Consider the following 27,111-nt stretch of genomic DNA (forward strand, 5'->3'; position numbering starts at 1 on the left):
GTGCAGGAAGGGCGCGCAGAAGAGCAGGGTGCGAGGAGGCGCGAGAGAGGCAGGCGGGAGGAAGGAAGAAACAGAAATAAAGGAGGCGGACCCCAACGCGGACGACGAGTAGGCGGCTCAGCCCCCGCTGTCCTCTCCCCGACAGGCCCCAGCCCCACCTGGACGGCCCCCTCGGGCCGGCGGGGCCGAGCGGCGGCAGTGCGGGGTGGGCGGCAGGGAGCGGCGCGGTGCAGGGGTGGGGGGTGCAGGCAGGGCCCGGAGCAGCGGAGGGGAAGGGAGGGGCGTGGGGCGTGGCCTGTTTGCTGTCCCCGCCCCTCCCGCTCGGCCCTCCCCCCGGCACCTTCGCCTCGGTCCTAGCCCCGCGGGCAGCGCTCCGGCCTCAGTCCTGCCTGCTGTGCGGCCACTGGGGCCGCCAGCTGGGGCAGGGCCCTGGGGACCCTCCGCTGGGGGTCCCGGGTGATGTGGGCAGTCGGGGACACAGGGTGGAGGCTGTTTCCTCATGCCCCAAACGCACAGATAGCCGGGAGACACCCAGGCACGGGCCACCCAGACAGCAAGCAACACAGGCCCAGCCAGGGGGTGCGCTCTTCCGGCCGTGACGGGGAAGGGGGTCGCCATTCTGGGTCGGACTGGCGGGGAGGGCACGTGTGCCTTCGGCACCCACCCACACGTGTCCGTCCTGGGTCTGTTCCCACCACAAGAATCCTCCCCACCCCCAGCCCCCTTCTCCTTTTTCTTTCTCTTCTCTCCTGCCCACCCCCCCCCCCCCCATTCTTCAGTGCCTGTAGACCTACCCCCTTGCCCCGCCTCTGCTGGGAGCAGTGGGCCTGAGCACGCACCTGCCCTGGCCACGCCCTCCTGGCCGTCCACGGCCCCCAAACCACGGGGGCCACAACCCAAAACGCCCCCAGACCTGCCCCTCCTGCGTCCGACCCCGACCACCAGCCTCGCCTCTACAAGGGGTGGCTTCTTCAGGGCCTCGTGAAGGACAAGCACCAGCGTGCGGCCTCTACGCTCTCTGGGTGAGCCCAGGCCCTCCCGCCCCACCTTGGGGCCCCTGCCTCTGCCCACCCCACCCTGCCCCTCCTCCAAGCTCTTGCCGCGGGACCTGCCCCCACAGGCCAGACTCCCTGGCACCCACACGAGGCACGGCCCGCCTCGGGGCACCTCGGCCAGCTCATTCTTGCCCCAGCACCCGGCCCGGGGGCCCCTGGCCCAGGGACACGCCCCCTGAGGGCTGTCCGCTGGCGGATGGACTCGTGCAGGGGCGCACAGGCCCTGCGGCTGCTTACTGGTCACAGCACAACAAAAGCGCTGCCTGCCTGGGAGTCCCCGCGCGGGTGGGGGTGGGGGCGGGGAGGAGGAGCCGCCACAGATAGACGACGTGAGGGTAGCTGCCCCTGTAGGGCAAGAACGTGGGACAAGCGGGTCTGTGCCTGCACTCTCCAAAGAGCCTGCCCGGGGAAGCGATGGTGGGCAGGACACAGAACCCCGTGGTGACCCCACTAAAGTGGGGCCAAGGACACACGGTCCCCGGTTCTGCAGGCCCTCGGGCCTGCCCCACCCATCTAGCCCTCTCGCTCTTCCTTCCCTCTCCTCCCCGGCGCCCCCCACTGGCTTCCGCTGTGCCCCCCACGGAGCCCAGCCTTCCCTCTCCCACCTCCCCACACCCCGGTGATTCTAGGTCAGGGTCAACCCCTCTCCAGGCAGCGTTGCAAAGCACTCCCCTGGGGGCCCTCGGGGCCTGCTCTTGGATCATCCTAGGGGTGTTGCATCCCTGACTCACGAGGACCCAGCACGGCAGGAAGGCCTGGGGAAGCGGTTTCCACCTCTCGGGTTAGCTCAGTGCCGGCGCCCAGGGATGCTCAGAGGCATTTGGGGCTGGGGGGTGTGAGCCTCTGAGGGGCCTCGTCTTGAGAACAGAAACTTACTTCAGGTACTCAACCTGTTCTGCCTGCTTGGAGCGCTGTGCGGCTCCGGGAAGGTTACCTGGCCTCTCTGGGCCCTCATTTATTGCTCATGATGCCAATTATCAGGCACCGATGCTGGCACTGCCGCATGAGGTGCACATAGCGTCCCAAGCCCATTACGTAAAGGAGGGTCCCCGAGACACAGGGGCTGCCTGGGAGCCTGGACCCAGATTTTATGTAAACCGTGGGCCCTCGTGGGCTTCCTGGGGAGCCGAGACCTTGGTCCCTCCACTGTGAAATGAGTATGGAAAGACCACCTCCTCTCTCCTGCGGCTAAGAGCCTGGCTTTGCGGTCCCTTTGCTGACCCATGTGACCACCTGCTTCCACAGGGCAGACGCCCCTTGGGGAGCCATCGGCAGCGAGGTCTGACTATGGGACAAGTGTCCTCTGGCCTGTCCCTGACTTGGGCGGGCTGGGGAGAGGGGCAGAGGCCGCCAGGGGCTGGGGTCAGATGCAGACCCCGCCGCCGCGGCCAAGTCCCCTTATCCCCGGCCGTGTGTGCCTACAGGCCCAGTGGTGATATCACCAGGGGACACGTGGCTGGTCTCGGTCAAGGTGCTTACTTCCCCAAGTCCCTTCTCAGAGGCCATGGGACAGCCGGGACCTGTGGCTCCCTGCTGCCCAGGGTGGTGGGTCGGGGGCTGGGCTCCCTGGAGGCCTGCTGTGGTCACTTACAGTCCCTGAGGAGCTCAGCGTCACGGCCCGCAGTCGGCGATGCCGGGGAGAGTAAATCCAGTACCTCCCATCGGTGAACTGGGCGGGCCGGGCGAGCGGGGGGAAGAAGCAAACAGAGGACAGGATGAGGCAACGGAATCCGGCAGGGAGGTCAGGTGGGGAGGGCGCGGGGCAGGGGCAGGTAAGCCGATGGCCAAGCGGGAGGTGAGTCTGGGGGTGGCGGGGTCCCGCTCTGGCCCGCTACCTTCTCTGCTGCCTGCAGGGCCTGGCCACCCACTCAGGTGACAGGACCCAGACGCGCACATCGAACACGGCCCCGGAGCCGCCTCGCACACTGATCCGCAGAATGGGACACAAACCAAGCCCCCCGGGATGGGGAGATGACGGCGGGTGTGGGGACGCACACACAGTGCACCTGTTACGACTCCAGGCCAGACAGAGGCCCCAAGACAGACAGCAGTGTGGTGTTAGCTAGGAGACAGTGGTGCGGCAGGCCCCCAGCTCACAGGACCCGGGGGGGAGAGACGAGATCAAAGGTCCGGGAGGGAGACAGGCAGGCCCCTCCACTGCACGAGGCCACTTGGCCACCCGGCACCCATCTCACCCAGGCTCCCGGCCCAGCTAACCTGTCTACCTGTGGGAGATGCAGGGCGGGAGGCGACCCCCAGCTCTGGAAGAGAGGTCCCGGGCCCCCGGGTCCCCGGGGCAAGGCCCCTTCCTGCCGCGACAGACCCCACCTCCTCCAGGAGCAGCCGTGAGTCCTCGGCCACGAGGTTGGCAGCATGAAGCACACCTGTCCCACCTGCCCCTCGCCACAGTCCCCTTACCTCCCCGAGAACAGAACCCACCTGGCCGTACCCCCCACCCCCCTCCCAGCAGGAGAAGGGCCACGCAGCCTGCAGCCCTTAGCAGCCAGCGCCGGGGCTGCCCGGGACCTACGGGGCCCTGTGGGGCTCGGAGCTCGAGGACAGGGCAGTTCCCCTGACTTGGGGTGGCCTGGCCTGGAGGGCGCGGGGCAGGGCGTTCCCACAGCACGTGAGCGTGTGGGTGTAAATGCGTGCGAAGGCACACTGGGTGTGCGAGAGCGTGCGGAGGGGAGCGCTGACCCGTGAGTGCACGTCTGTGTCCACAGGAGTGCCTTGTGAGCGCGTGAGTGCGTCTGGTCGAGGGCCTGGCGACGTCGGGAGCTGCAGGGGACTTACAAAGTAGATGTCAGTGGCGGGCGTGTCCTCCTCATCCGAGGCCTGGCTGGCGGGCTCCGAGGCCTGGCTGGCCGTTTCTGCTTCGGCAGCAGCAGAGGCACAGGCTGGGGAAGCCTCCACCCTGGGAACACAGGGACACGGGAGTCCTGGGGGCAGGGCTCTGGACGGCACCCACCTGCCCCAGCCCCCGCCGCAGGGTCCTGCCTGCCCCCTCCCCTCTCATCAGTGGGGCAGCACAGACGCGAAAGACTCAGGAGGCCAAAGAAAACAGAACCTCCCCATCACTGCTGAGGCCCAGGAGATAATCGGCCCTCCCGCGAACGGGTGAGCACACACCAGTGGGCGGGCAGGTCCCGGCGCCACCATCACTCCCCGTGCGACCCTGAGGGTCCTTTCCCGTCCGAGCCTCAGTTTCCCCATCTGTGGAGGAGGGACGCCGGGCACCCACCATGTTGGGTCAGAACCTCTTTCTCATCTTCACCGAGCACTTCCTCTGGGCCAGGCCCTTTCAGGAACCTTGCCTGAATTCACCCAGCGACCCTCCACTGGGGAGGAGACTGCCACCCTCCTGAGTTACAGACAGGAAACTGAGGCTCCAGATGGGAAGTGAGGCGTGTCCTAAGCCGAGTGACCGGGGATGGATTCCAGCTCCTGAGCAGAATGACAGGCTCTGAGATGGGGGAGCACCTCTACCCTTGGAGGGATGGGCTGTTTGGGGGGCAAAGACCGAAAGACGCGTTATACTGCTAAGAATTCAGTTAAGGGCAAAAAAGCCACGGGTAGCAGAAACCGCTGTGTGTGCACACACGGGTCTGTGCGTGTCAAATAAATTCTATTTTTTTTTTACTGTTTATTGTTTTTTAATGTTTATTTTGAGAGAGAGAGAAATAGAGAGCGCGATATCAAACGTGAGAAGGGGGAGGGGCAGAGAATCCCAGGCAGGCTCCGAGCCATCCGAGCAGAGCCCGATGTGGGGCTTGATCTCACGAACCATGAGATCACGGCTTGAGCTGAGATCAAGAGCCAGCTGCTCAACTGAATGAGCCACCCAGGCGCCCCTCAAAACAAACTCTGGAAGGCAAAGTGCAGCCTGGGAATGTGTGTCTGTGAGAGTGAAGTAAGGTCTCTCGAAACGCAATGGAAATTTTAAAAAGCACATAAAGCAGAAATCGTGACAAAAGCAAGAAAAATTTGATCACGATGCCAATTACAGGACCAAACACACCAAAGAGGAGAAACGAGGATGTGACGCAACTGAATGCCATCAATCGATACATCAGACAGAGCGGGCTCAGAACTTTCCATCCCTTCACAGAGAACACACGTTGTTCACACACGTCCACTGACCTTAAACAATGAATTCTGTGGGGCGCCTGGCTGGCTCAGTCGGTTGAGCATCCGACTTTGGCTCAGGTCATGATCTCACAGTTCGTGAGTTCCAACCCCACATCGGAGTCTCTGCTTTCAGCGCAGAGCCCATTTCGCATCCTCTGTCCCCCTCTCTCTCTGCCCTTCCCCCGCTTGCATTCTCTCTCCCTCTCCCTCAAAATAAACAAACATTTAAAAAACGAAATCTGTATTGGAGCAGAAAGGCTGAATGTTTTTAAAATATACGTGGATTTTCTAGTCTGCTTCCTTCAACTTAAAGCTAAGATTAAGTACTGAAAATGTAAACAAAACAGTCTTCAAATACTCCAAAGTTGGGAGACACTCCTAAATAAACCTTGCAGCAGGGTCTCCATGGACGTGGGGGCGGATGGTTCTCTGGGGGCGTGCGGGGCAGGGCACGATTCTGGCCACAGGTGTCCCCAGACACCAGCCCCATGTCCTCTGGGGGCCAAGAGCCACTGCCTCGGGTCAGAGAGGACCTGAGAAGCGAAATGACACGCTTCGGCAGGCCAGTATAGAAGAGCCGCTTCTCGCTGAGCCCACGGACGGCGGCATCAGCGCCGGGTGGCCCACGCGCGGCCGGGAGCGCCTCCTTGTCTGAGACACACGGGAGCCTGAACCCCCGTCTGCGCCGGAGGAGCAGGAACGCGCACGGAAACAAACCAGGAGTCCGTGAATCGGGCACACGACACGACGGGGGAAGCGGGCTGAGCCCAGAAGGCTCCCTGGGGAGCCGGGACCCCACTCCTGCCAGCTCGGGGCTCCAGGCTGGGGACCCCAGGGGCTGAGGAAGAATCCCAGGACTGGCGCACCGCCGGCGGTTCTGTCGGAGACCCGAGGCGCCGGAGGAGCCCCTGTGCGGACCGCCCCTTCCAGGGCCCCACTTCGGGCCCCAGAACGCGGACTCCATTACCCAGCCTGCCTCGGGGGCCAGCTGGCCACGTGGCCACGCTCAGCCAATGGGATCAGAGCAGAAGCCGAGAACAGAGTCGGGCAACTGGACGGCCGCCGGCCCGCTGGCTGGTGACTCACCCCGCGTCTTCCTCCTTGGGGACCACGATCTCCACGCTGCACGCGGACTCCACCTGCACCGTGACCTGCTGCAGGTCCTCCTCCACGTGTGTCTCCTCTTGGGACCTGGAGGCAGTGGGAAGCTGCACCTCACGCTCTCTCTCACCGGAACTCTGTCCCCCGGGGGTGGGGGTGGGGGTGCACCAGGCAAGCTCCAGGCCGGTGGATCTCCAGTCCTGGTGGGAAGCTGGGAGCCTCCGTGGGGTGCTCCCTCTGGGTGCCACCTGACCAGTGCCCTGAGCTGGCCCAGCTCACCCCTGGGGTCTGCAAGGGGGCAGGGACTGACCGTGACCCCAGTACCAGCAGGGGAATAATGTGTGAATGGTGGCCTGGATCCTGCCCACCCTCCTGGGGGTAGCTGGGCGCTGGCCTGGAGGTGGGGTGGTTCCGGGGGGTTCAACGATCCAGGGCCCTGATGTAGACGCGTCAGAACATTCGGGCAGCCAGGAATGGACAATGTCTCCGCAGAGCAACACCAGAGAGCAAAAAGGTTGTGGAGGCTGGAGGGGGCAGCTGGACAGAGGGAAACGCTTTCCACCGAAAGTGCTTTATGCCATAACTTTCTTTCCAACTGGCAGGAATATTTAACCCCCAGACTAAGGAAGGCAAGCCCTACAGGTCGCGTTGTAAGATCCAGCAAGAGGAACCACCCAAGTGCCCCCGGGGGGGGGGGGGGGCAGGCGAAGCCCTGTGAGGTGCAAGAGAAGCAGTGGGGGCTCCACGTGCTCACAGCCGGCCTTGACCTGTAAGTGTGCACAGCAAGGGGTCTGCGGTGACACAGGCCTCTGCTTGAGGCAGACACAGGCCGTGTGTACGTTTTCTCGTAAGCTCATAATGTAGTTCCAGAAAGAGACAAAAAAACAAAAGACCCGTCCAGGGGTGGCCCCCATGGAAGGGAAGGGGCATGGGGCAGGGGGGGCATTCACTACATTCTCTTTTGTACCCCTTAGAATAAAAACTAATAAAATTAAAAAACCAACAAGCAGGTGCAGGGAAGGGAGTGGGAGGGTGGAAAGAATTACAAAGTGACTCACGATTCTGTGCAGTTCTAGCCCCTAACTTAAATCCGCGCCCAGGCAAGTGGTCAGAGAGGCGGGGCTCTGGGCGGGAGGGCAGACGGGGTGCGAGGGGGAGGGGAGGAGGGAGGAAAGGCCTTGCGGGGAGACCGGGAGACCGTGGGGCCAGGTGGGGAGAAGCTGGGGTCTCATCTCACCGGCCATCCTGTCCGGAAGACTGTGTGCGCCGCCTGCGGAGAGACGCAAGCAGGTGGAACCGGTGGCGGAGGCCGCCCGCCCCACCGGGTACAGGGGATGTGGCCACGCCCCCGCCTCGCGGAGGGAGACGCCCCCGGCCCCTCACCGGTACCGTGGCTGCTCTGAGGTCTCCGAGGGAGATCGCTCTGGGATGGAGAGGGACGTGGAAGACAGGGTTGTGGCGATGGAGGCGGTGGTGGCCTCCTCAAAGGATGGCGGCGTGCAGGGCAGGAGGTCGGGCCGGCCTGCGGGGAGGAGGCTGTGGGCGCCTGCAGGAGCCGGGCCCCCAGGGCAAACCTTCCGGGCCTCTGGCGCCACCTGTGGCTCGGCTCACCTTCTGCACCCATGCCCCACCCCCACCTGCCACCCAACACTACGTCCTGCTGGCCAGCTTTAAGAGGGCAAATGCATTCCAATTTACCCCTGGCACAACAGCTTCCAGCAGCCCACCCGTCCTGGAGGCCCACAGGTCCTGCTCCACCTGCCCACCTCCTCGCTCACTCTGCTGCGACCACACAGGCCTCTCACTGTTCCTCCAACGCGCCAGGCCTACTACTGCCCCAGGGCCTTTGCACATGCAGTCTCTCCCTTGATGCTATTCCCCCAGACCCTCCCTGTCTGGCATCTTTGACTCCTTAACCCTGGAAACTGGGAGGGACCTTCCAAAACACCATGCCCAACCCCATCAAGTGCTTCATCCCTCTGGGTGTCTGCACGCCTGGTGATGGGGTGGGTCACCTCTCCCTCCGCAGCACTTCCCAGAGGGCTGTAGATCTCAGACTGGGATGGGGGCGGGGTGACTGTGACCCAGGCCCTTCCCATCCAAGTACCAGCTTCAGGGAACCTTTCCTCACACTGGGGTGCTCCCTGCGTCCCCTCCCCTCGGCCCCCCAGGGACGTTGTCTTTCCCCAGCAGCCCCCTGATCTCTCCTGTCACGGAGGCGCCCGCTCCCCAGCCTGCCCGGTCACCTTCGTCCTCCAGCGTGGGGTAGCTGCGGGCCCCCCGAAGGTCATACTGGGCATCTTCCCGCTCGCTGGGGATCTGGCTGGCCGAGAAGGCGGCCGTGGGCCCCAGGGGCTTTACAGCCAATGACGCACCACGGCCCTTCTTGGACGGGGAGGACTTCAGAGCTGTGGAGAGAGGCGCACTGGCGCTCAGGGGCCGCCTGGGAGCCCCCGGCAACCCTGAGGCAGGGGCCCCCAGCCCCCATCCCTCCTTTGCGCGGAAGCCTGCTCGCCACCCCCTCGAGGCCCCTGCCTGCATACGTGGCCCCCGCTGCCCGGCCTCCAGCCCGGCCCTCAAGCCTGGGCGACGAGCCGCTGTCTTTGTGGAGAAAACCCTGCCCTGCTTTCTACCCGGCTCTGCCTCGGGAGGCACCAGGAGGCCCCCTTGTCGCAGCCCGCCCTGGCTGTGGCCTCCACTTTCAGACAGGAAACAGAAGGCCTTGGGGCGTGCAGGGCTCAGCACCAAGGGCCTGGTCCAACCTGGGACGAGTGGCCTGTGGAATGCGGCTCAGCCCTTCCGGGCCCCAGCATCCTCGCCTGTAACAACAGGGTCGGACAAGGTGGGTGAACCCCGCAACACCCTCGGCACCGGGCCCAGCCCACCAGCCCCCGTCACGGCGTCCTCCCCGTCCCTGCTGCGAGCTCTGGCCCCGGGACGGCCGGCACAGACCCCGGCACACAGTACGTGCTCAATTCGCGTTGTGAACAGCCCTCTGGTACCTGGAGGCTGGTGAGCCCCCCGGACCACAGTGAGAATGACGCCCCAGGAGAGGTTCCAAGGCGTGACACGTGGACGCCGATGAACAACCCACTCTCAGGAGACAATCCCACTTCCGTCAATTTCAAGCTCCCGGCTAGATGTCACTGAACGTGGAGTGTTGGCTCGACGAGCCGGCTCCAGGTGACCAAGCTGGGTCACGGCCCACACAGGCCTGGCCCAGGCCGGGAGAGCAGGTAGGCACTGGGCACTTAACACCTACTGTGTGCCAGGCCCCAGCCTAGACACTGGGGACACAGAGCGACCAAGGCTGACGAGAACGCTGCCTTCTGGGGACACAGGGTCCGGGGGGCAGATGGCGGACAGACACACGGGGAGAAAGGCCCCTTCTGGGACGTGTGCCGGGATCTGGGACCCGAGGCCCAACAGACACCCAGGGGGCAAGAGCCGCCTCTGTCCTGCGTCCTCCTCGACAATGCCGGGTCCCGGCTGCTGACCGGCCGCTTCTGCGTCCACCAAGGTGGTTTCCTCGGTGACGGCACGAGGCTGCAAGTGGTCCGCCTCAATGTGCACCGGTGCAGGGTCAAGCCCAGCTGCTGCGTGTGTACAGATGGGGAAACTGAGGCACAGAGCGGGGCATCGCTTGCTGGAGGTCACCCCGGCAGGAGGCGGTGCAGCCAGGACTCGAGCTCAGACGGTGGGCCCCAGGCCCTGTGCTGGGCCCCGTGAGCGTGGTGCCCTGACCCTCCCGTTCTCTGGACCGAGTCCCTGACCGAGGCCCAAGGATGGCCGAGTAGCGGGAGGTGACCCTGTGGGCTCGCTCGGCTCTTGGCCGCCCTGCCTCCCGTCTCTGCACCCCGGGGGCCCTCCTGCCCAAAGTGCCTGGGAGGCTCACAGGAGTTCTTCCGGAAAACCGTGTTGCTCATGAACTTGAAGAAGCGCTCTGCGTAGAAGCTGGGCCGGTGGACAGAGACGGTGTCCTGGGAAGCGAAACAAGGGCCCGAGGGCAGAAGGGCGTGAGTGCCGTGGTCCCACCAGGAGCTCCCCGGGTCCCGCGGGACAGCCCAGGGCACAGGCGGGCGGCGGGGCAAAGCCGCCCATGTGGGGAGGGGACTGGATCCCCAGCACGGGGCTTCCTGGACGGACCCGGGGGTCAGGTGACGGTGGCAGAGGGCAGGGTGGGAGGGAGACTCCGCCATCATAAACCCGTCTGTATTTCTAATGCTTTGAACCATGGGAAGCGACAGCTACTCCAAGAGGTATGGAAACCAGGGCAATTCTCTGAGAGCGAGTCTCAACAAAGGACGGCTGGACGCCTGTTTTGTAAGGGACGGTTGGTGGCGCACAGCCACGCCTGAGGTGGGGACAGGCGGCCGCTGGTGTCCCTCGGTCCCACACCCCAGTGTGGGGTGATGCCGGGCTCCCCTCTAAGCTGGTCTCCTGGTCTGCGCGACAGGGAGGCTAGAGGCTGCCACTCTCGCCGGACGCGACAGCACCCCCACCCCCCCGGGGGTGACAACCACAGGTGCCCCCAGACAGGGCCCGGGTCCTCCTCCTGCTGTAACGTAACAGAACACAGGGGACTCGCGGCCTCCAGGGTGAAAGCGACATGTCCCATCCTCGCTGCAGCGAGGCGTGACCGCAGGACCGCGTTCAGGCAGGTGGTGGGGGAGACGAGGCAGTGACAGCTTCCGCCCTCTCCTCTGCCTGGAGTGCCCTGTGGGGGGCCAGCCGCGTGGGCCACGCCCAGGAGTGTGCAGCGCCAGGCAGAAGCAGCCGGCCCTGGACCCCAGGGGCCACCCCACCTGCCCCAGACCGTTCACGCCTGTATGGCTACGCTGACCACCGTTTGGGCCCCCAAACCCGAGCAGCCTCGGTAGGGCTTACAGTGCCTCCGGCTGCCATGGCTTCGTGACGCCGTGAGAGGGTTCCTGCCCCCTGGCCCTTCTTGGTGCACCTTCTGGAAGCTCCCATCTGGACCGTCCAAACACTCTCTGAGGGGTGTTGGGGGCCGGCTGGGGTTCTGGATTTTACAGACCGCACGCACGCAGACAGCCCTTAACGTTTCAGTAAGAATCGGTCTGAAGGGAGCCACGGGAGGACAGGCGTGCATCGGGGCCCCAACCAGCTCGTCAGCCCAACCGGACCGGGGTGCTAGGGCTGCTGCCGCAGGTGCACCGTTTGGTCCCCAACAGCTGGCCTGCCCGTGGGTGTGGCCAGTGCCCGAGCCCCCTCCGTCCTGCGCGTTTCCAGACTGCTCTTTGCCTCGCTGCCCCCTGACTCTCCCGGTCGGGCGGTCTTTGGGAATCCTCCCAGCTCAGCTTGGGCGTCCTCTCCTCCAAGAAGCCCTTCCGGGCCCCTCACCAGTGGCTCAGACCCCACTGCCGGACGGCCTACAGCTAGCTGCCTGCCCTCTCCCGTCTTGACCCGGACCCCTCGGCCTGTGACTGCCGGGGCACACGGCCGCCCCCACGGGACACTGGCTCCGGGAAGGGAGGCCCGTGTTTCTCGGCTCTGGAGCACCTGTGCCTGGCCCCGGGAGACCAGCACGTCTGTGGACTGACGCGTGAAGGCACAATGCTCACCCCGTCGTGGACAAGAGCCTTCCAGGTGTGTTCCAGCTTCTTGATGAACCTGCAGAGAAAACGAGTGAACCAAAGTGGTCCTCTAGTGGGGCGGCCCCGTCCCCAGGGGACACTGGGCCACGTCTGGGGACTGGGTGTGCTCCTGGCACCAAGTGGGTGGGAGGGCCCTGGTCCAGAGGAACGGAGACGCCTCAGCCAGGGGCCACCTCCCTTTTCGGCGCCCTCTGTTCCCCTCCCCGCCTGCTGGTGGCTCCTACCGCTGCTACTCTTAGAGAGGAAGTGAAAAGGCCGTGGCGCTTGGCCCTCGGTGGGGGGCATATGGCAGCACCCCCAGAGTACGGCCTTCCTCTCTCATGGCCCAGGCTGAGCCCGGGTCCTCTCTGCTGGAATCAGTGGCCTGCACTGTGGCTCTAACTAGATCCCTGCACACCTGGGCTGGGGAAAACGTTGCCTCCTCCAGGCAGCCTTCCTGGACACCCCCTAGTCTATGGGGTGGGGGAAGGGTCCTCTTCTCAGCACCCACCCCCGCGGGACACCCCTGCCCCAGGATAGGCTTGTGGCTGCCTGACACACGCTGGCCCACCCTCCTTGCCCCCACTCAAGAGCCTCCGCAGAAACCCTGGTCTGACACCTCCAAAGTTTCCCGGGGCGCCTGCGTGGCTCAGCTGGTTAAGCGCCCCACTCTTGACTTCAGCTCAGGTCACGATCTCACGGTTGGTGAGTTTGAGCCCCGAGTTGGGCTCTGTGCCGACAGCCTGGAGCCTGTTTGGGATTGTCTCTCTGCCTCTTCCCTGCTCACTCTATCTCTCAAAACTAATAAGTAAACATTAAAGCTCTCCACTCCTGCTCTAAACCCAGAGAGATGTCCCCATGGAAGACATCTGCCCCTGAGTCAGAAAACAACAGGCTGCGAATACTAGTGTTTGACAGGCAGGAGCCCAGTTTCATATTTAGGAAAAAACTCACCCAAGCCCACCCAGTGGGCTTCCTGAGGGGGTGGACATGGGAAATGGGGACCACCACGCCCAGGGTCCCCCTGTCCTGTCGGGAATGTGCATAATGAACGCATTCCGCTCTCAGGATGGAAAACTAAGACTAAGAAATGCTCGTCACCAAGACCTCATGCGGGTCGAGGCATGGGTAACGAGGTGGCCCACACCCCAGCTTTTAAACCGCAGGTGAGGCTGGGGTATCTGTTCCTTCGGCTCTGCCGCACTTGAGACCCCACGACATGGGGCCCCAGCCACGAGCATTTACTCCTGCTCATCGTAGGAGCTGTCCCGAGATGCTGTGCTCTGCGGCCACGGGCGCTTCTGTCCTGCGCACTTTAGCCCGGCACCTGGCACACGGTCGGCGCTCAGCAGACGGGGCTGGACCGGCGGGCGACACCCCACCCACCCCGCACGCCCCACGCCAGCCCCAACCCCGAAGGTGGAGTCACCCAGTCGGGGACCGAATGCCTCCCTCGAGGCCTCAGGGGCCGGCAGCCAATCAGGAGCCTTCCCGGGGCCGAGGAGGCTTTGTCTGCGGGCAGCAGGTGCACCGCTTCCGTGGGCAAGTGAGGGGGGCAGGGGGCACCCACCTGTACGACTGCAGAATGTCAATGATGCCAATATGCAGCAAGAGGCGCTCCCCTCGGCCGTTCACGGCGGGAATCCCGCCCATCCTGGGGAGAGAGGGCGGGAGCGCGGTCAACACCCCACAGGGCCACACCACTGTGGGCAGGGGCGGGGGGACAGGAGCGCCGTCAACACCCCACAGGGCCACACCGCTGGCGGGGGCGGCGTGGGGGGCCCAGAGCCTGGCCTCGGAGAAGCTGAAGGAGCCAGAGCCCATGTGCTCCTGTAGGCGGCAGCTCGGCTGGGGCCGAGCTGCCGTCAGACACGCGAGGCTGGAGGCTGGCGAGGGGTCTGGCCCCCACACACCCGTGCGCACGCACACGCTCGCCCCGGGCGGGGCCCCCAGTGCTTCTGGGTCCCGTCTGGGGAGTTAGTCGCTTCACTCAGCCCCAGGCCCACACGTGCCCGGCCCGGCATGGTTAGTGAGGCCACACGACGCAGCGGCTGTCCTCAAGTCCCCATGACCCCAGACCCGTCAGGCCCGGGCCCTGCAGGCTCCGCACACCGCACTCCACGCACTGCCCAGCTCACCTGCGCACCCCGACATCCTGCCAGGCCTGGCACAGACCCTACAAACGCCAACACAGTGGAGGTCGGGCCGAGCCACCAGACCTCTGCAGGTGTCGCTCCTCCTGCCCCCACCGCCTCGCCTGGTCAGGGCGTCAGGGCTCCTCCCCCGTCCTCCCCAGCTGTGAGCCCCCGTCTCCCTCGCGGACGCTGGGGGGTTATGCCCCCCTCCTCCAGGGCCCCCGTGCTGGTTGCCGGCACGCTCAGTCTCGACACCCTGTCTGCAGAAGCCGTTCCCACCGGGGTACTGTCCTCCTCGAGCACTCAACGATGTCTGGAGACGTCTGAGGCCCTCACGACTGGGGGTGTCCTGGCATGGGGGGGGAGGTGCCCTTCCATGGGGGGGGGCAGGGATGCTGCTCCAGCCCTATAGCACTCAGGACGCCCCAGAGAACGACCCGGCCCAGCGTGCACAGTGCCGGGGGCGGGGCGGACACCCCACGAGTCTGTCTCGGGCAGGGGGCACAGCCCTCTCTGAGACTGTGACCTCGGCCTCCATCACCGGGGCCTGTTCTCCCCGGGGCTCTGGGTTCGGCCCCCTGCTGTAGATGTTGCCTCGTCCCCAGCACTCAACACCCCTACGGCTTTGCTTCAGATGGTGGCGCTTTAACCCATTCTGGGGTCCGGCAGGGGGAGGGGGCATCTGTGTTTCCCACACGGATGGCCACGGGCCTCAGTCCGCGGACAGACCGAGCCGGAACGCCCCGGTCATCACCCGGCCGGGGGGCCGTGCGTCCACCTGTGACCCTCGCGGGGCCTGGCGGGCAGACTCCGCTGCTCCGATTCACAAACCAGGAACCAGCCACACGCGGGCTTCTGGACGCGCCTGCTCCCCGTCTCTCGCCCCCGCGGCCAACTCTCCCTGCCCGCCTCACACCGAGGGCCCCACAGCCCCGGGTCACCTACGTGTCGTCCGACTCGATGGCCTCCCCGCGCGCGGCCCCGCCCTGGATGGACTCCATGGCCGTGGAGTAGAGGGCCTTCTGGCCCAGCGGCCGCTTCTCGCCCGCGGTGCTCTGGGCGCCCTCGGCCTGCCGCTCCCGCTCCTGCTGGTCGATGTTGTGCACGCCCAGGAGCAGGCTGTAGTCCATGATCTTGAAGCTCTCCAGCACCTGCCGGGGGCGGGGCCGACAGGTCACGCTCCCGGTGCCCGGCCCCCCACAACCGCAAGCTGCATCGGGGTCTGCGCCCACTCGGTCCCCACAGCCTCGCAGGGGGCCTGTCCTGACCCCCACTTCACGGATGGCCGGGAGACCAAGGGGTCAGGGGCAAGGGGCCAGGCCACGTGGCAGGCAATGGGACCCGAGGCGTGGCATCCACACGGGGGCCAGGGTGTTTCCTTCCTCCTGACAGAGTCCAGCCGCTCCGCACACAAAACCCGCTCCTGGCCCCCAGGGCTCTGACACCTGGGCTCAGGGAAGCCCGAGGTCCTGAGAGGTCTGGGGGCGTCCTCGGGCAAGGTCGTGCAAAGTTTTCCAAGAGGCCTAGGAGCCAGGGGTGGTGGGCCTGGGGGCCTCGGGTTTTGAGCCTGCTCCCCGAGACTAGACGAGATCTCTAGTCCAGGGGAGCAGGCTCGAAACCCCCCAGGTCACAGGGGGTGGAGGAGACCACGAGGCCAAGCGGGGGCAAGGGGGTCCGCGGGCCTGGGGCTCACGCTGCACTGGCTTCCACCAGCGTCCCCGTTTCACAGACGGGACAACTGAGGCCCAGAGAGGCGAGGGACCCTGAACTGCCCCCCCCCCCAGCCCCACGCACTCTGCTCTGGGCTCCTCCCCCGCACCGGGCCGTGTGGGCGTGGCGGCCTCACCAGGCAGTCCCGTTGCAGCGTCTTGACGAGGGCGGAGAAGGTGTCTGCGTCCAGCAGGAGCCCCTCGGGCATGTCCTGGATGAAGTCCAGGTCCTTGTAGGTGGGAATGCTCTTCTCCTTCTCTTTCTTGCTGGCCCGCCGCTTGTACGTGGAGCCCTTGAGGTCGAACTTGAGGTGCATCTTGACAACGCGCGGCAGGATGTTGTTCATGACCACCACGCGGATGTTCTTGCCGCCCGACTGCACGCAGTACAGCCCGTAAAACTTGGGCAGCAGCGTCCGCGGGTTCTGGTTGAGGTTCTGGGAGGCGAAGGAGGAGGACAGGGCTGGAGGACAGTCGCCACGGCCGCCGGCACCGGCACACTCTGTGCCGGGCCACCTCCAGGAAGCCCTCCCTGACCACCACCCGCCTGGGCCAGCCCCGCACTCTGCCCTCCCAGAGATCTGACGTTAGCCAGGTTCCAGCAGATGAGATCCTCCGGGTGTCAGGGGCTGGCTGCCCCCCAGGCCAGACCCAGGTGCCCCACCTCCCCAGCCTGGGGTGACACGGGGTCACAGCTTCCAGGCACAGTCCAGGACAAGGGTTGGCAAACTCTGAATACGGGACCAAGTCCAACTACCCACTCGTTCTCACGTGGCCAGCGGTTTAAGCTATGAATGGCTTTATGTTGTTAAAAAAGTTGGGGAGAAAAAAGGAAAGTAGCGTTCTGTGACACGTGAAAACGACACGAACTTGACATTTCAGTGTCAGTAAAGGAAGTGATCCACGCACGTGGAGCCTGTCCACTCACTCGGGGTCCATGGGGCTTCCCTGCAGTGACAGCAGGGCTGAGCTATGGAGGTAGGTGCTGCCTGGGGCACAGAGCCCCAACATTTACCAGACAGTTCTTTACAGGAAGCTTGCCGACCCCTGACCGTGGGGGCCAGGGACCCCCTGAGCATCATGCACGATGAATGAGACGCCCCGGGGGGAGAGGGGCCACAATCCGAACAGAGCTGCCCAGAAAAGCCTATCCGCACCCCTGCCAGGTGCCTGGTCACGACCCTTGCCCACTCCTGCTTCCACTCCCGCCCAGGGATCTGAGCCGCCCTCTCAGGCTGTGAGTCACACAGGGACTGGGAAGTGCCCCGGCAGCTGGTCCTTGGTGACATGCCAGCTGGTGGTCCAGCCTCCCTCCCCCACGCCTGAGTCACCAGCTACCAAGACACAAGCCTCGATTTCTGGGCTCCGTGACTCAGGGGTGTCGGTGGGGAGAAGGGAGGGGGAGTGAAGGCTGGGCCCGCCCCCGCCCCCACTCCCCCCACCCCCAGGGAAGGCGGTGAGGGGTTTAGATGGCAAGTCCTGCTTGCCAAGTGTTGAGGCACCACGTGGTGGTGCTGGGGGGGGGGTAGGGGTGAAGGCGAGGCTCAGGAGGACTTCCCATGGCCTGCCTAAAAGGGGTCTCCCGGACCCCATCTGCCCAAATTCCTTAGCCTCAGAGCCCGTGGCTGCTATTGAACCTGCTCCCAACAGGAAAGGAGTTGGGGGCGGGGCGGGGTTGCAGGGCGGGGCTCCTCACCATGTAGGGGTGGGGACGGGCCGAGGTGGGGGCGGAGCTGCGGGGAAGGGGGGCGGGGCCCCTCACCCTGTAGGAGCCAGGGGCGGGGCTCCTCACCATGTAGGGGGCGGGGCAAAAGGTGGGGTGGGGCTGCAGGGCGGGGCTCCTCACTGTGTAGGGGGAGGGGAGGGGAGGAGGTGAGTTGGGCCGCAGGGCGGGGCTCCTCACTGTGCAGGGGCAGGGGAGGGGCGGAGGTGGGGCAGGGACCCTCACTATGTATGGGGTGGAGGTGGGGCGGGGCTGCAGGGCGGGGCCCCTCACCCTTTAGGAGCCAGGGGCGGGGCAAAAAGTCGGGCGGGGCTGCAGGGCGGGGCTCCTCACTGTGTAGGGGCAGTGGAGGGGCGAGGTGGGTTGGGCCGCAGGGCGGGGCTCCTCAGCATGTAGGGGGCGGGGTGGAGCGGGGCTTCTCACCAAGTAGGGGGCGGGGCGGAGGTGGGGCAGGGGCCCTCACTATGTATGGGGTGGAGGTGGGGCGGGGCTCCAGGGCGGGGCCCCTCACCCTGTAGGAGCCAGGGGCGGGGCTCCTCACCGTGTAGGGGGCGGGGTAAAAAGTGGGGCGGGGCTTCAGGGCGGGGCTCCTCACTGCGTAGGGGCAGGGGAGGGGCGGAGGTGGGTCGGGCCGCAGGGCGGGGCTCCTCGGCAGGTAGGGGGCGCGGGGCGGGGTGGAGCGGGGCTGCAGGGCGGGGCTCCTCACCATGTAGTAGCCGGGTAACAGCTTCTGCAGGAACTCGGCCTCCTTGTGCATCACCGTCTTGATGATGAACTCGTCGTCACTGGTGACGTAGAACAGGGAGCCGCTGGCGCCGGGGTTGGACAGCTCGATCAGTGGCTCGTTGCACAGCGAGTACTGGGGGGGCAGTGAGTGGGCAGGTGGGTCGCTGACACCCCACACGCCCAGCGTCTAGCGGACAGCTCTGGAACAGGTCACTGTCAGCATCCTTTCACAGATGAAGAAATACGCTCAGAGAGGGAAACTGACACGCCTGAGGCCACACAGCAAGGAACTGAACCCCGGGCTAATCTGCAGCCTGGGTGCCGATCTCCTAGGGCACGGTCCCTCTCCCGTTAGTAACAGACACCCAGTCGTGCTGGGTTGTGCACCCATCTGGCCAAGACTCACTGCCCAACCTTCCCCGCAGCTAGGTGAGGCCACAACAGTCAACTCTGGTCAACGAGCCTGTAGAAGCTTCTGAATCCCTAATCAGGTGACAGACGCTGGTGCCCCTCCCTCCTTCCCATCCATTTCCCACCTGGAAAGCTGATGTGACAGCTGGAACCCCAGCAGCCATGCTGGGCCACAAGACCACCTTTGGTAGGGATGCCACGCACAAGAACAGCTGAGAGCTGTTCCTGTGAGCAGGAGCCTGTGTCCCTGGCGAGCAACCCCAACCACGGCCCCCAGCACACCCTTCTCTTCCCCATCTTCTCTTCCATGGACATCGGCTTTCTTCCGTGCTTGCTGTCCATCAGCCCCACACGCCCTCCCCACCAACAAACAGTAAACTCTGTGGACCCAGGGATTTTGAAGCATTTTTCTCACGGAGGGTCCCCAGCACCCATGACAGAGCCCAGCATACAGCAGGTGCCTGGTCTGTTAAGAAGCCAAGGAAAGTGAGGCCCTGCGGGCTGCTGCCCCTGGGCCTTTTCAGCTAATGAGCCACTGAGGTGTTTTTCGGGATTAAGGCTGTTTGGGTTGGGTTTCTGTGCCCTGCACCCCCGAAGTCCTGACTGAGTGTCGCTGGTATATGACAGGGACGAGGCCACAGCACGCTCCCCCCCCGCCCCGGGCCACAGGGTAAACGCCGAGGGAACACTTACTGCATCGCTGGGTGTAAGGACCCTAACCCGATGCCCCAGCAGTCAGCACGCCCTGGCTGGACAAAGACCCTGGGAAGATCGGGCGCCCCCACCCGCTGCCTGGCCACGGCCGAGCCCAGGACGAGCTGTGGTCCAGCAAGCCGTGGTGCTGTGCAAACTCCGGGCTGCGGCCCGGTGTCCCAGGCACCGGGCGGTTAGTCGGGGGCCGGCTGTGGGTGGGACGGGCACACACCAGAGGCATGACCCCCCCAGGGACCACGAGCGCCATGCTGGAAGAAAGAGGGGTCCGAGGCCACAGCTGTTGCCCCTACACCTGCGACCTAGTGCTGACCACAAGGACAACAGCGCCACCTCTAACTGCTAGTGCGCTCGTGCTGTCAGGTTACCTGGGGGGGGGGGGGGGGCGGGGGCGAGAAGTCTCCCCTGTCCGTGCCTCAGGGGAGCGGAGCCAACAGCCAGGCCACTCAGGGGGAATGTGCTGGCAGTCCCCAACATGGTGACCGGCTCCGAAACGGGCACCAGGCTGGAGCAGGGCTGACGCAAGCCTGTTAATAAGACAGGACGTGCGGATGCCCGGAAGCCAGGCCAGGACAGGCTGCCTGGGCCATCTGGACTGTGGGGGCGACGGTGCGGGGAGCCGCATGGGGGCCCGGCCCAGGGCTGTCGGCGGAGGGGAGCCGAGTCAGTGGGCGTCCCAGCTGTGCTGGCCGCAGACAGCAAGGAGGCGGCTCAGGGAGGCGGTGGGTTGTGCGGGGGGGAGACAGGTCCAGTTTGCAGCCAGCGCGGCCCTCTGTCCGTCTCGCTCCGCCCACAGCCACGAGGCCCCGCACCCTCGGAAACAGAGGCCCAGGCCCAGGCTGCCCGTGCTCTCCCTCCTCACCCCCACCTCCCCCCACCCTGCCCTGGAAGGACAGCAGCGAGGGGCGTCCTGGGCCTCGGGAGCCCGCCGGGAACAGGGAAACCCCAAGGCCTTACAGCTGGCCCCAGCTGGCAGGAGAGGAGGAGAGGAGGAGAGATGAGCGCCGAAGGGGACTGCGCGGCTTCGCACAAAAGAAGTCTGTGAGCAGAGAACGGTCTGGAAGCAGTGCCGGCAGCCGCTGCCCTCAGGGAGCGGCCTGGGGGGCAGCGTACAGGGCTCAGGCCTCACGGGGTCCTGGCTGCAGAGGAGGCAGCGGTGACACAGGCAGACTTCCCAGCCAAGAGACCACCGGCCACCGGGACAGGGTCACAGGCAGACGACCCCAGGCGTGCCCCCTCTCCCCTCAGTGCCCAGGGTGGGCGCCCGTGGCCCGAGGCTGACCGTCTGCAGCCCCCGCCCCCGCACGTGTCCCCCGCCTCCCCCGGCCGCTGCCCTGCTGTCCTGAGCCGAAGTCAACACTGGGTCAGCCCAGGGCTCTCACAGTGATGGTGGGCGAGCCCCCACAAAACTCAGGACCCTGGCGGCCGCCACAGAAGTCTCTGGAGCCGAGGTGATGCCCACGGCCCACAGGGACCCGGCCGGGAAGAGAGAGGAACCGAGGGACCAGAGCTGATAAATGCGAGCTGTGATGCTGTCTGGGTGCACCATCCAGCCGTGTCTGAGCTCCCCACCCCCGCCGCGGGAGGGCCTCTCGAATCCAGGGGCCCTGGCCACCCTGTCGCTGCAAACAGGGCAGGTCTTGAAGAGGACAGAGGACACCTGCTGAGCACCCACTCAAGGCCGAGACAGGCCCTCGGCCGTCGCCCTGTGTCCACTCCGCCGCCAGGACCAGCTTGGGTCCGCTCCCCACCAGCACACAGAGGCCACATCACCACTGCCACAGCGAGCGCCACAGGTGTCCCCTTTCCCTCCCGAGACCTAAAACCGAGGTCACCCAAGTCATCTCTACTACGGAACCACCAGGCTGGCTTCACTCCGAGGAGGCTGCGGGACCAAAGGGAACGTCGTTACGGGGCGGCGGTGGAGGCCGGAGGGGGAGCACGACACGGATGCTGTGGTCAGAGGACCAGGCCTTGGCCCTGGCAAGGGGCACCGTGACTTCTGGGCGCCTGGACGTGCCCATGGCCGGAGCAAATGCCGCTCTCTCTGCAGGGACACGGCCGCGGCTGAGGGCACAGCTTTCCCGCAGACTAAGAACCCAGGGGAGAGTGAGGCCAAGCACCTCCCGACACGCAGGGAGACGAGTCACTGCAGGTGAGAGCCAGCAGGCCCACAGGCCAAGCCCCAGGGACAGCAGACGGTGGAAGGATTACACAGAGTATGTCCAACGGTCACAGACACGCTCTTGCCCAGGGAGTAAGGCTTCCCGAACACAAAGTCGCAAACCGGTGACCGGGCGAACTCGAAACAGACCCGCCAGACCTTCCCCAAGTGCAGACTGAACCACCCAGGTGACGAGCCCCGTGTGCAGGCGAGCTGTAACTTTCAGGAGTCCTGATCGTTCACTGTGAGATCAAAGGGTAGGGCCTAGGTTCTAATTTTTCTAAATGTTTATTTATTTGTTTTGAGAGACAGAGACAGAGAGAGACAGAGAGCAGCGGAGGGGCAGAGAGAGAGGGAGAGAGAGAGGATCCCAAGCAGGTTCAGTGCGCTCAAGCATGGAGCCCGACATGGGGCTCGAACCCATGAACCACGAGATCGTGACCCGAGCCGAGATCAAGAGTCGACGCTTAACCAACTGAACCCCCCAGACGCTCCAAGATTATTCTAATTTGAGAGACTAAAACCACACCAGAACTGAGGGGACGCTCTGAACTGGTCCCCACGACCCACCTCCTCCCAAAGGGAGGCGTGACATGTGACGCACCTCTAACCCACAGACGTGGCAAAGGGGCCAGGACACTCCTGTCGCTCACGCTCTGACCAAGAGGCCCGCAGGGATGGAACGGAAGCCCCAGCCGATGGGCGAGGAGGGGGTCCCGCCAATGTCACCGTGGAGCTGGAAGCAGACCCTCCCCCAGTCCGGTGCCCCACGAGGCTCTAGCCCCAGCCCACCCTCCAGCGCAACCCTGAGCAAAGAACCCGGCTGAGTTGCACCCGAAGTCCTGACCCACAGAAACCACAAGGGACAGACAGGTGGCGCTGTGGGCCGCCGGTCTGCCACAGCTTGTTACGCAGCAGCAGCTGACTGACGCTCTTACCAAGTAATCATCCGGTCGGATCCCGAAGAGTTCCCGGAAGTAGCGGAAGGCGACAGGTGCGTAGGTCTTGAACCTGAAGTCCTGGAAGTGGTGGGCGGGGGTGAGGTTGCTGCCTTCACTGTGGAGCAAGGAGGGAGGGGGCCTGTGAGGGACGGCGGCCTCGTGGGTGCCTCCCCGACTCCCCGGTGGCGCGGACGTCCCAGGCCTGGGCGGTGCCCTGGCCGCTGAGCTCCAAGGCCTTCTCCAGACGGCCAACTCAGACGGTGGCATGGGACTCCCCAGGGGACAGAGGGCTATGTCCCGACATCCATTCCCAGTGCTGGCTGGGCACATGGCCGCCTGGAGGAAGCCCACTGCCCAGCCTCTCCTGCATCTAGCTCTGGTCATGTGACTGTGATCGGCCAATGGGCTATGAGCAGAGCAGAAACCATCATTTCTTGGTGCTGCCCTGCCTAGGGAGGGGCACGTGCTCTCTTCCTTCTGCTAGTGGAATGCAGACGTGATGGCAGGATCTCGGGCAGCTACCTGAAACCCCTGGTTGCAAAAGCTGCCCACAAGGACGGTGGAACGGCCAGAAAAACACGGGACCCCAACACCGGGGAGCTGCCTGATGGCCCCGGATTGCCTGTCACTATTTTCCACGTGAGAGAAAAGCGAACTTTATGTTTTCTTCCCCTGTTTCTTAAAATCACTGTTGTACTGCAGCCCTCTGATTCGGCAGCAAGCTAACATCACGACCGGTACAGGGTCAGGCCTCAAAGCCAAGAAGGTGCTAGGAGAGGCCCGTGCTGTTTCCAGCAGAGAAGGGAGCTCAGAGAACAGCAAGGCTGTTGGCATCCCAGCAGCGTCTGCGTGCTGGGTGAGCTGCTACGGGCATCGGGGCCGGTCTCCATGGCGCAGGGCCCGGGCCCACCTGGGGAAGAAGATGCTCTCCACGACGTAGAAGTCCTGCATGAGCACGTCACGCTCTGGCTTGGAGCTCAGGTTGCCCACGGTGTAGCCGATGCCCAGCTGGATGGCCCCCTTCAGGGTGGAGGACGTGGTCTGTGGGGAGACCCAGCTGGATCAAGACCCTCGGCCGCCAGGGCGGGGAGGCAAAACGAGAAGCCCCTCGGGGCAGCAGGACGAGCCAGATGTCCAGCTCGCAGCTTGACCCTGGCACCCATCACGCACGGGGCCCCGGGGTACCCGCCCACCACTTGTCCCAGACCCGCTGGCCTCTGGGCTGTCGGTCAGCTCACACAACCCCACGGCGAGGTGGCCTGGCTGGGACTCCAATATCACCTCATGCAGCCCCGAGGCCTGTTTTCCATCAAGGTTCTAGAAGGTTCCAACTTCTCAAAACTGTCCCGATTCGGCAGGGTTCTATCTGCTGCCAGGATTTCCTTTTTGGAAATCCATTTACAGAGTGACATCCCAACTTCATCTCTGTGAACCCGGGTTCCTGCTACCTACTCTCCCGGTGACGTGCACGGTCACGCTGCGTGAGCGACACCGCCGCTCCGTGCCTCGGTTTCCCCAGCCACAGTGGGGCATGTCGGGGCCGCCCAGCATTACGTCGCCCAGGCTGCCTGGGCTGGAGGCCGCCCACACTTGAGGAGGAGGGGGTGGGGGTGACAGCTCAGCCCCGCTTTCCAAGGGAAGGAAGGAGGACCGCATTTCTCCTTTTCCGGATGAGCCAGCAGGGCCGGAGCAGCTGAGGGCTCGCCCAGGGTCGCAGGCGGCTCCTGTAGCCGGGCGGGTGGTGGTGCAGCTGCGGGCACATTGCCCGATGCTTGTGATGGAGACAGCAGGCAAGGGCCTCGCTGGGACGGAGGGGCCCGCACCGAGGGGATCTGTCCACAGCCACACGTGGGCACAGAGCCCGCCCGGCCCTGTGTGGGGGCCCCGGATGGCTGGGAGCCCTTCTCCACTTTGCCCCACCCCAACCAGCCGAGGGCAGAGGAGGAACCTTCTTGTAGGTGGTTTCGCCAGATGCGTCCACGCCCCGATGACCCAACTTCTTCCCGTGGCCGGGGCCCAGCTGTCCAGTCATCGACGGGGCCTGGAGAGGAGGAAGCAGGAAGCATTAAACATCAGCAAGGAGGCGCCGCTGGGGCCAGAGTGCTCTGGACATCCTGACCAGAGTCAGGGCTGAGTCACTGGCTGGCAAGCCACGTGGGGCAGAGCCTGGTGTGGGCGGGCTCCAGGGCAGAGCAGGTGCCCCATCACCCACTGGGGCCACACGGTCCAACTCTGCACATCCAGAGGGGCCCAGGCCCAGACCGGACTTCCGGTTCCTCAGGAGCAGAACCCTAACTTCAGGGACTCCCTGGGCCTGCTGACGGGGGCGGGGGGAGGGCTGGGTTGTCCCCTATGGTGCGTCCCATGCACTGTGAGCAGTGAGCAGCCTCACTGCGTCCCGACAGCCACAGATGTCTCCAGACATCACACAGCGTCCCTTAGGGCCGAGACATGTGGGCTGGAATGACTGTGAAACAGGGAGAGGTCCCACTGGCCCGGGACCTGTGTGGGCACAGCCAGGGCAGGCGTGACAAATGTGTGTGGGAGCCACCAGCACTGATGTGCGGCTCCACAGGGGAGAATGGTGGAGGGGCGGTGGGGGCTGTCCGGTCACGGACATTTAAGAAACATCTACTGTGTACCTGCACCATCCAAACAGCCCGTGAAACCCTCTGGCCTCCAGCTGCGAGCACCCAGATCAGCCCAACCCCCACTGCCCCACGGGGGTTCAGGCAGCCCCCCAGCTGCCCTGGCTCCTCAGCAGGCCCGGGCGTGTTCCGCATACTGGCCACCAGGGGGCGGGCTCTCCCCAGAAATCAGTGGCACCGCCCCTGCTCCGCACCCCTCGCAGACTCCCCACTGCCCTGTGGCCAGACAGCCTCCAGGAGAGCCCTCCTGACAAGGACCCCACGTGACAGGTGGCAACCCGGGGACACAGGTGCCTGGGGCCAGGAAGCTAGCGCCGCTACAGGGACGCCACGCCTGGGCTGCTCCTGGAATGCGGGGCTCACAGACTCGCTCCCACAGGCCGCTTTCAGGACCAGGGACAGTGCTGACCCCCCCAGGGTGCAAGGCGCGGGCGAGCGGCCGCCCCAGCAGGAGCAGGAGCTCTCTGGATCCCGGAGGGAAGACGGAAGACGTGGGCGGGCGTGTGGGGACAACCGATGCTACACCAGCGGTGCCTGGACCCCCCCTCCTCCTGGGGGCTCCTCAGGGACCCGCCCTTGCCCGGCTCCCCTCCCACCCCTCTGGATCCTCAGTCTCTGTCCCTCTGTCCCTCACTGTCCAGGCCGGGTCCTCGCTCTTCCTTCCCCAGCGGCTCCCCTCCCTGAAACTCAAGATGCCGGCAGGACCGAGGGACTTTCACTGCCTGCCACCTGACAGAGCATGGGGCCCGGGGAGGTGCGGCCAGCTGCCCCAGGCCGCACAGCAGGCCCCGAGAAGTGGGTCAGGAAGGCCACAGGACACTCACCTCCGACGGGGCCATCTTCTTCTGGGCCAAGCCTGCAGGAGAGAAGAGAGAGGCTTCAGCCCGGAGACGGGGGCGGCCCTCCACCCCACCGTGTCACCACCCTGCCTTCCCCGCACACAGGTGTCCCCGACCTCACTCCGCTCCCTGCACCCCTACGGAGGGACGACAGTACCCCGGCTGGGAAACGGGTGCGGACGTCAACCCACCACTGACCCCAAAGACGTTAAGTCCCTGGCAGCAAAGGGCTGACCAAACTGACAGCTGTGGCCTTCCCCTGCCGGCGGAAGCAGGGCTCAACCAGATCCAACGTCCTCGGGACACAGAGAAATCACGTGACCGGCTGGGTCGGTGGGAAGGGGCCAGGAGGCCAGGGCTGGAGTGACGGCTCCCTGGCCCCTGTTCACACTGTCCCCGGGAAAGAGGTGCTCACCGTGGAGAGAGGCTCACGGTGAGGGAGCAGGCAGTTTTTATCCCTAGCACCCTGCCCTCCAATCCTGGCTCCCTGTGGGGAGGCCAACCACTGACCTCTCTGAGCCCTGGCGTCCTCACCTGCAAAGCGGGCTTCTGCTGAGGAGTATCTGTTCAAACGAGTATGGACCGCAGGCATACCCCTGCCTCCTGCAGACAGGGTGGGCTTTGCAGGTGGGACGAAGCCAAGGCTGGTGAGGTCTGAGGTCGGGGAGACCCGGGGTCCCTGGGCCCAGCGTCCCCATGAGATCCTCATGAGAGGGAGGCAGAGAGGCAGGCAGACCCCATGCTGCTGGCTGGGGGGGGGGGGGGGGTGGCGCGGGCCAGGATGTGGTACCTCCGGAAGGCGGAAAAGGCAGGAGAGGGGTCTCCCTGGGGCTTCAGGGGGAACTGGCCCTGCCCATGCCTGGGTTTGGTCCCCGTGACACCCATCTCAGACTCATGACCTCCAGAGTGTGGTTTTAGATCAGGCCGTGTGATTTGTTTAGCCGCAACAGAAACTCACGTGCTGGGTGTCTACGTGTCAGGCTGGCGGGAAGGCAGGTGGTGACCAGGAGGGTGGAGGGCCTTGGCTTGGGCGATGCGTGAGGGGTCAGGCCAGCAAGGGAGGACTTGCGCTTTCCCCCACAGGAAGGTGGGAGCCCTGGAGGGCTGTGGGCAGAGGGAGGGGATCCGACTTGGGTGCTCGTGGGCGCCCTCTGGCGGCCACTACGGGGAGGACGGACTGGGGGACGGGGTGGGGGGGAACTGAGCTGGTCCTTCAGGAGAGG

At 65.1% G+C, this 27,111-nt stretch overlaps 1 protein-coding gene across 9 annotated transcripts in view; it reads right to left on the bottom strand.

Annotated features, from left to right (window-relative positions):
* PIP5K1C (phosphatidylinositol-4-phosphate 5-kinase type 1 gamma) overlaps positions 1–27,111 on the bottom strand; it is a 50,166-nt gene that overhangs the window by 3,179 nt on the left and 19,876 nt on the right. For 2 of the 9 annotated variants that reach the window (XM_045043670.1, XM_045043659.1), the window contains exons 1-16: positions 26,423–26,495; positions 25,874–25,905; positions 24,350–24,442; positions 23,312–23,442; positions 22,399–22,516; positions 18,155–18,307; positions 15,863–16,162; positions 14,962–15,167; positions 13,452–13,535; positions 11,870–11,918; positions 10,180–10,264; positions 8,531–8,692; positions 7,668–7,830; positions 7,522–7,554; positions 6,270–6,374; positions 3,849–3,969 (exon numbers count right to left, since the gene is read on the bottom strand). In XM_045043670.1, coding sequence (XP_044899605.1) covers positions 3,849–3,969; positions 6,270–6,374; positions 7,522–7,554; positions 7,668–7,830; positions 8,531–8,692; positions 10,180–10,264; positions 11,870–11,918; positions 13,452–13,535; positions 14,962–15,167; positions 15,863–16,162; positions 18,155–18,307; positions 22,399–22,516; positions 23,312–23,442; positions 24,350–24,442; positions 25,874–25,905; positions 26,423–26,480 — 1,893 coding nt within the window. In that variant the 5' untranslated portion in view covers positions 26,481–26,495. Of the gene's footprint in view, positions 1–2,646; positions 2,725–3,848; positions 3,970–6,269; positions 6,375–7,521; positions 7,555–7,667; positions 7,831–8,530; positions 8,693–10,179; positions 10,265–11,869; positions 11,919–13,451; positions 13,536–14,961; positions 15,168–15,862; positions 16,163–18,154; positions 18,308–22,398; positions 22,517–23,311; positions 23,443–24,349; positions 24,443–25,873; positions 25,906–26,422; positions 26,496–26,846; positions 26,993–27,111 lie in introns of those variants that run through there. The other 7 variants (XM_023243767.2, XM_045043653.1, XM_045043652.1 and 4 more) reach the window with 7 other exon arrangements.

This window comes from Felis catus, chromosome A2 (assembly GCF_018350175.1).
Source record: "Felis catus isolate Fca126 chromosome A2, F.catus_Fca126_mat1.0, whole genome shotgun sequence".
Lineage (NCBI taxonomy): Eukaryota > Metazoa > Chordata > Mammalia > Carnivora > Felidae > Felis > Felis catus.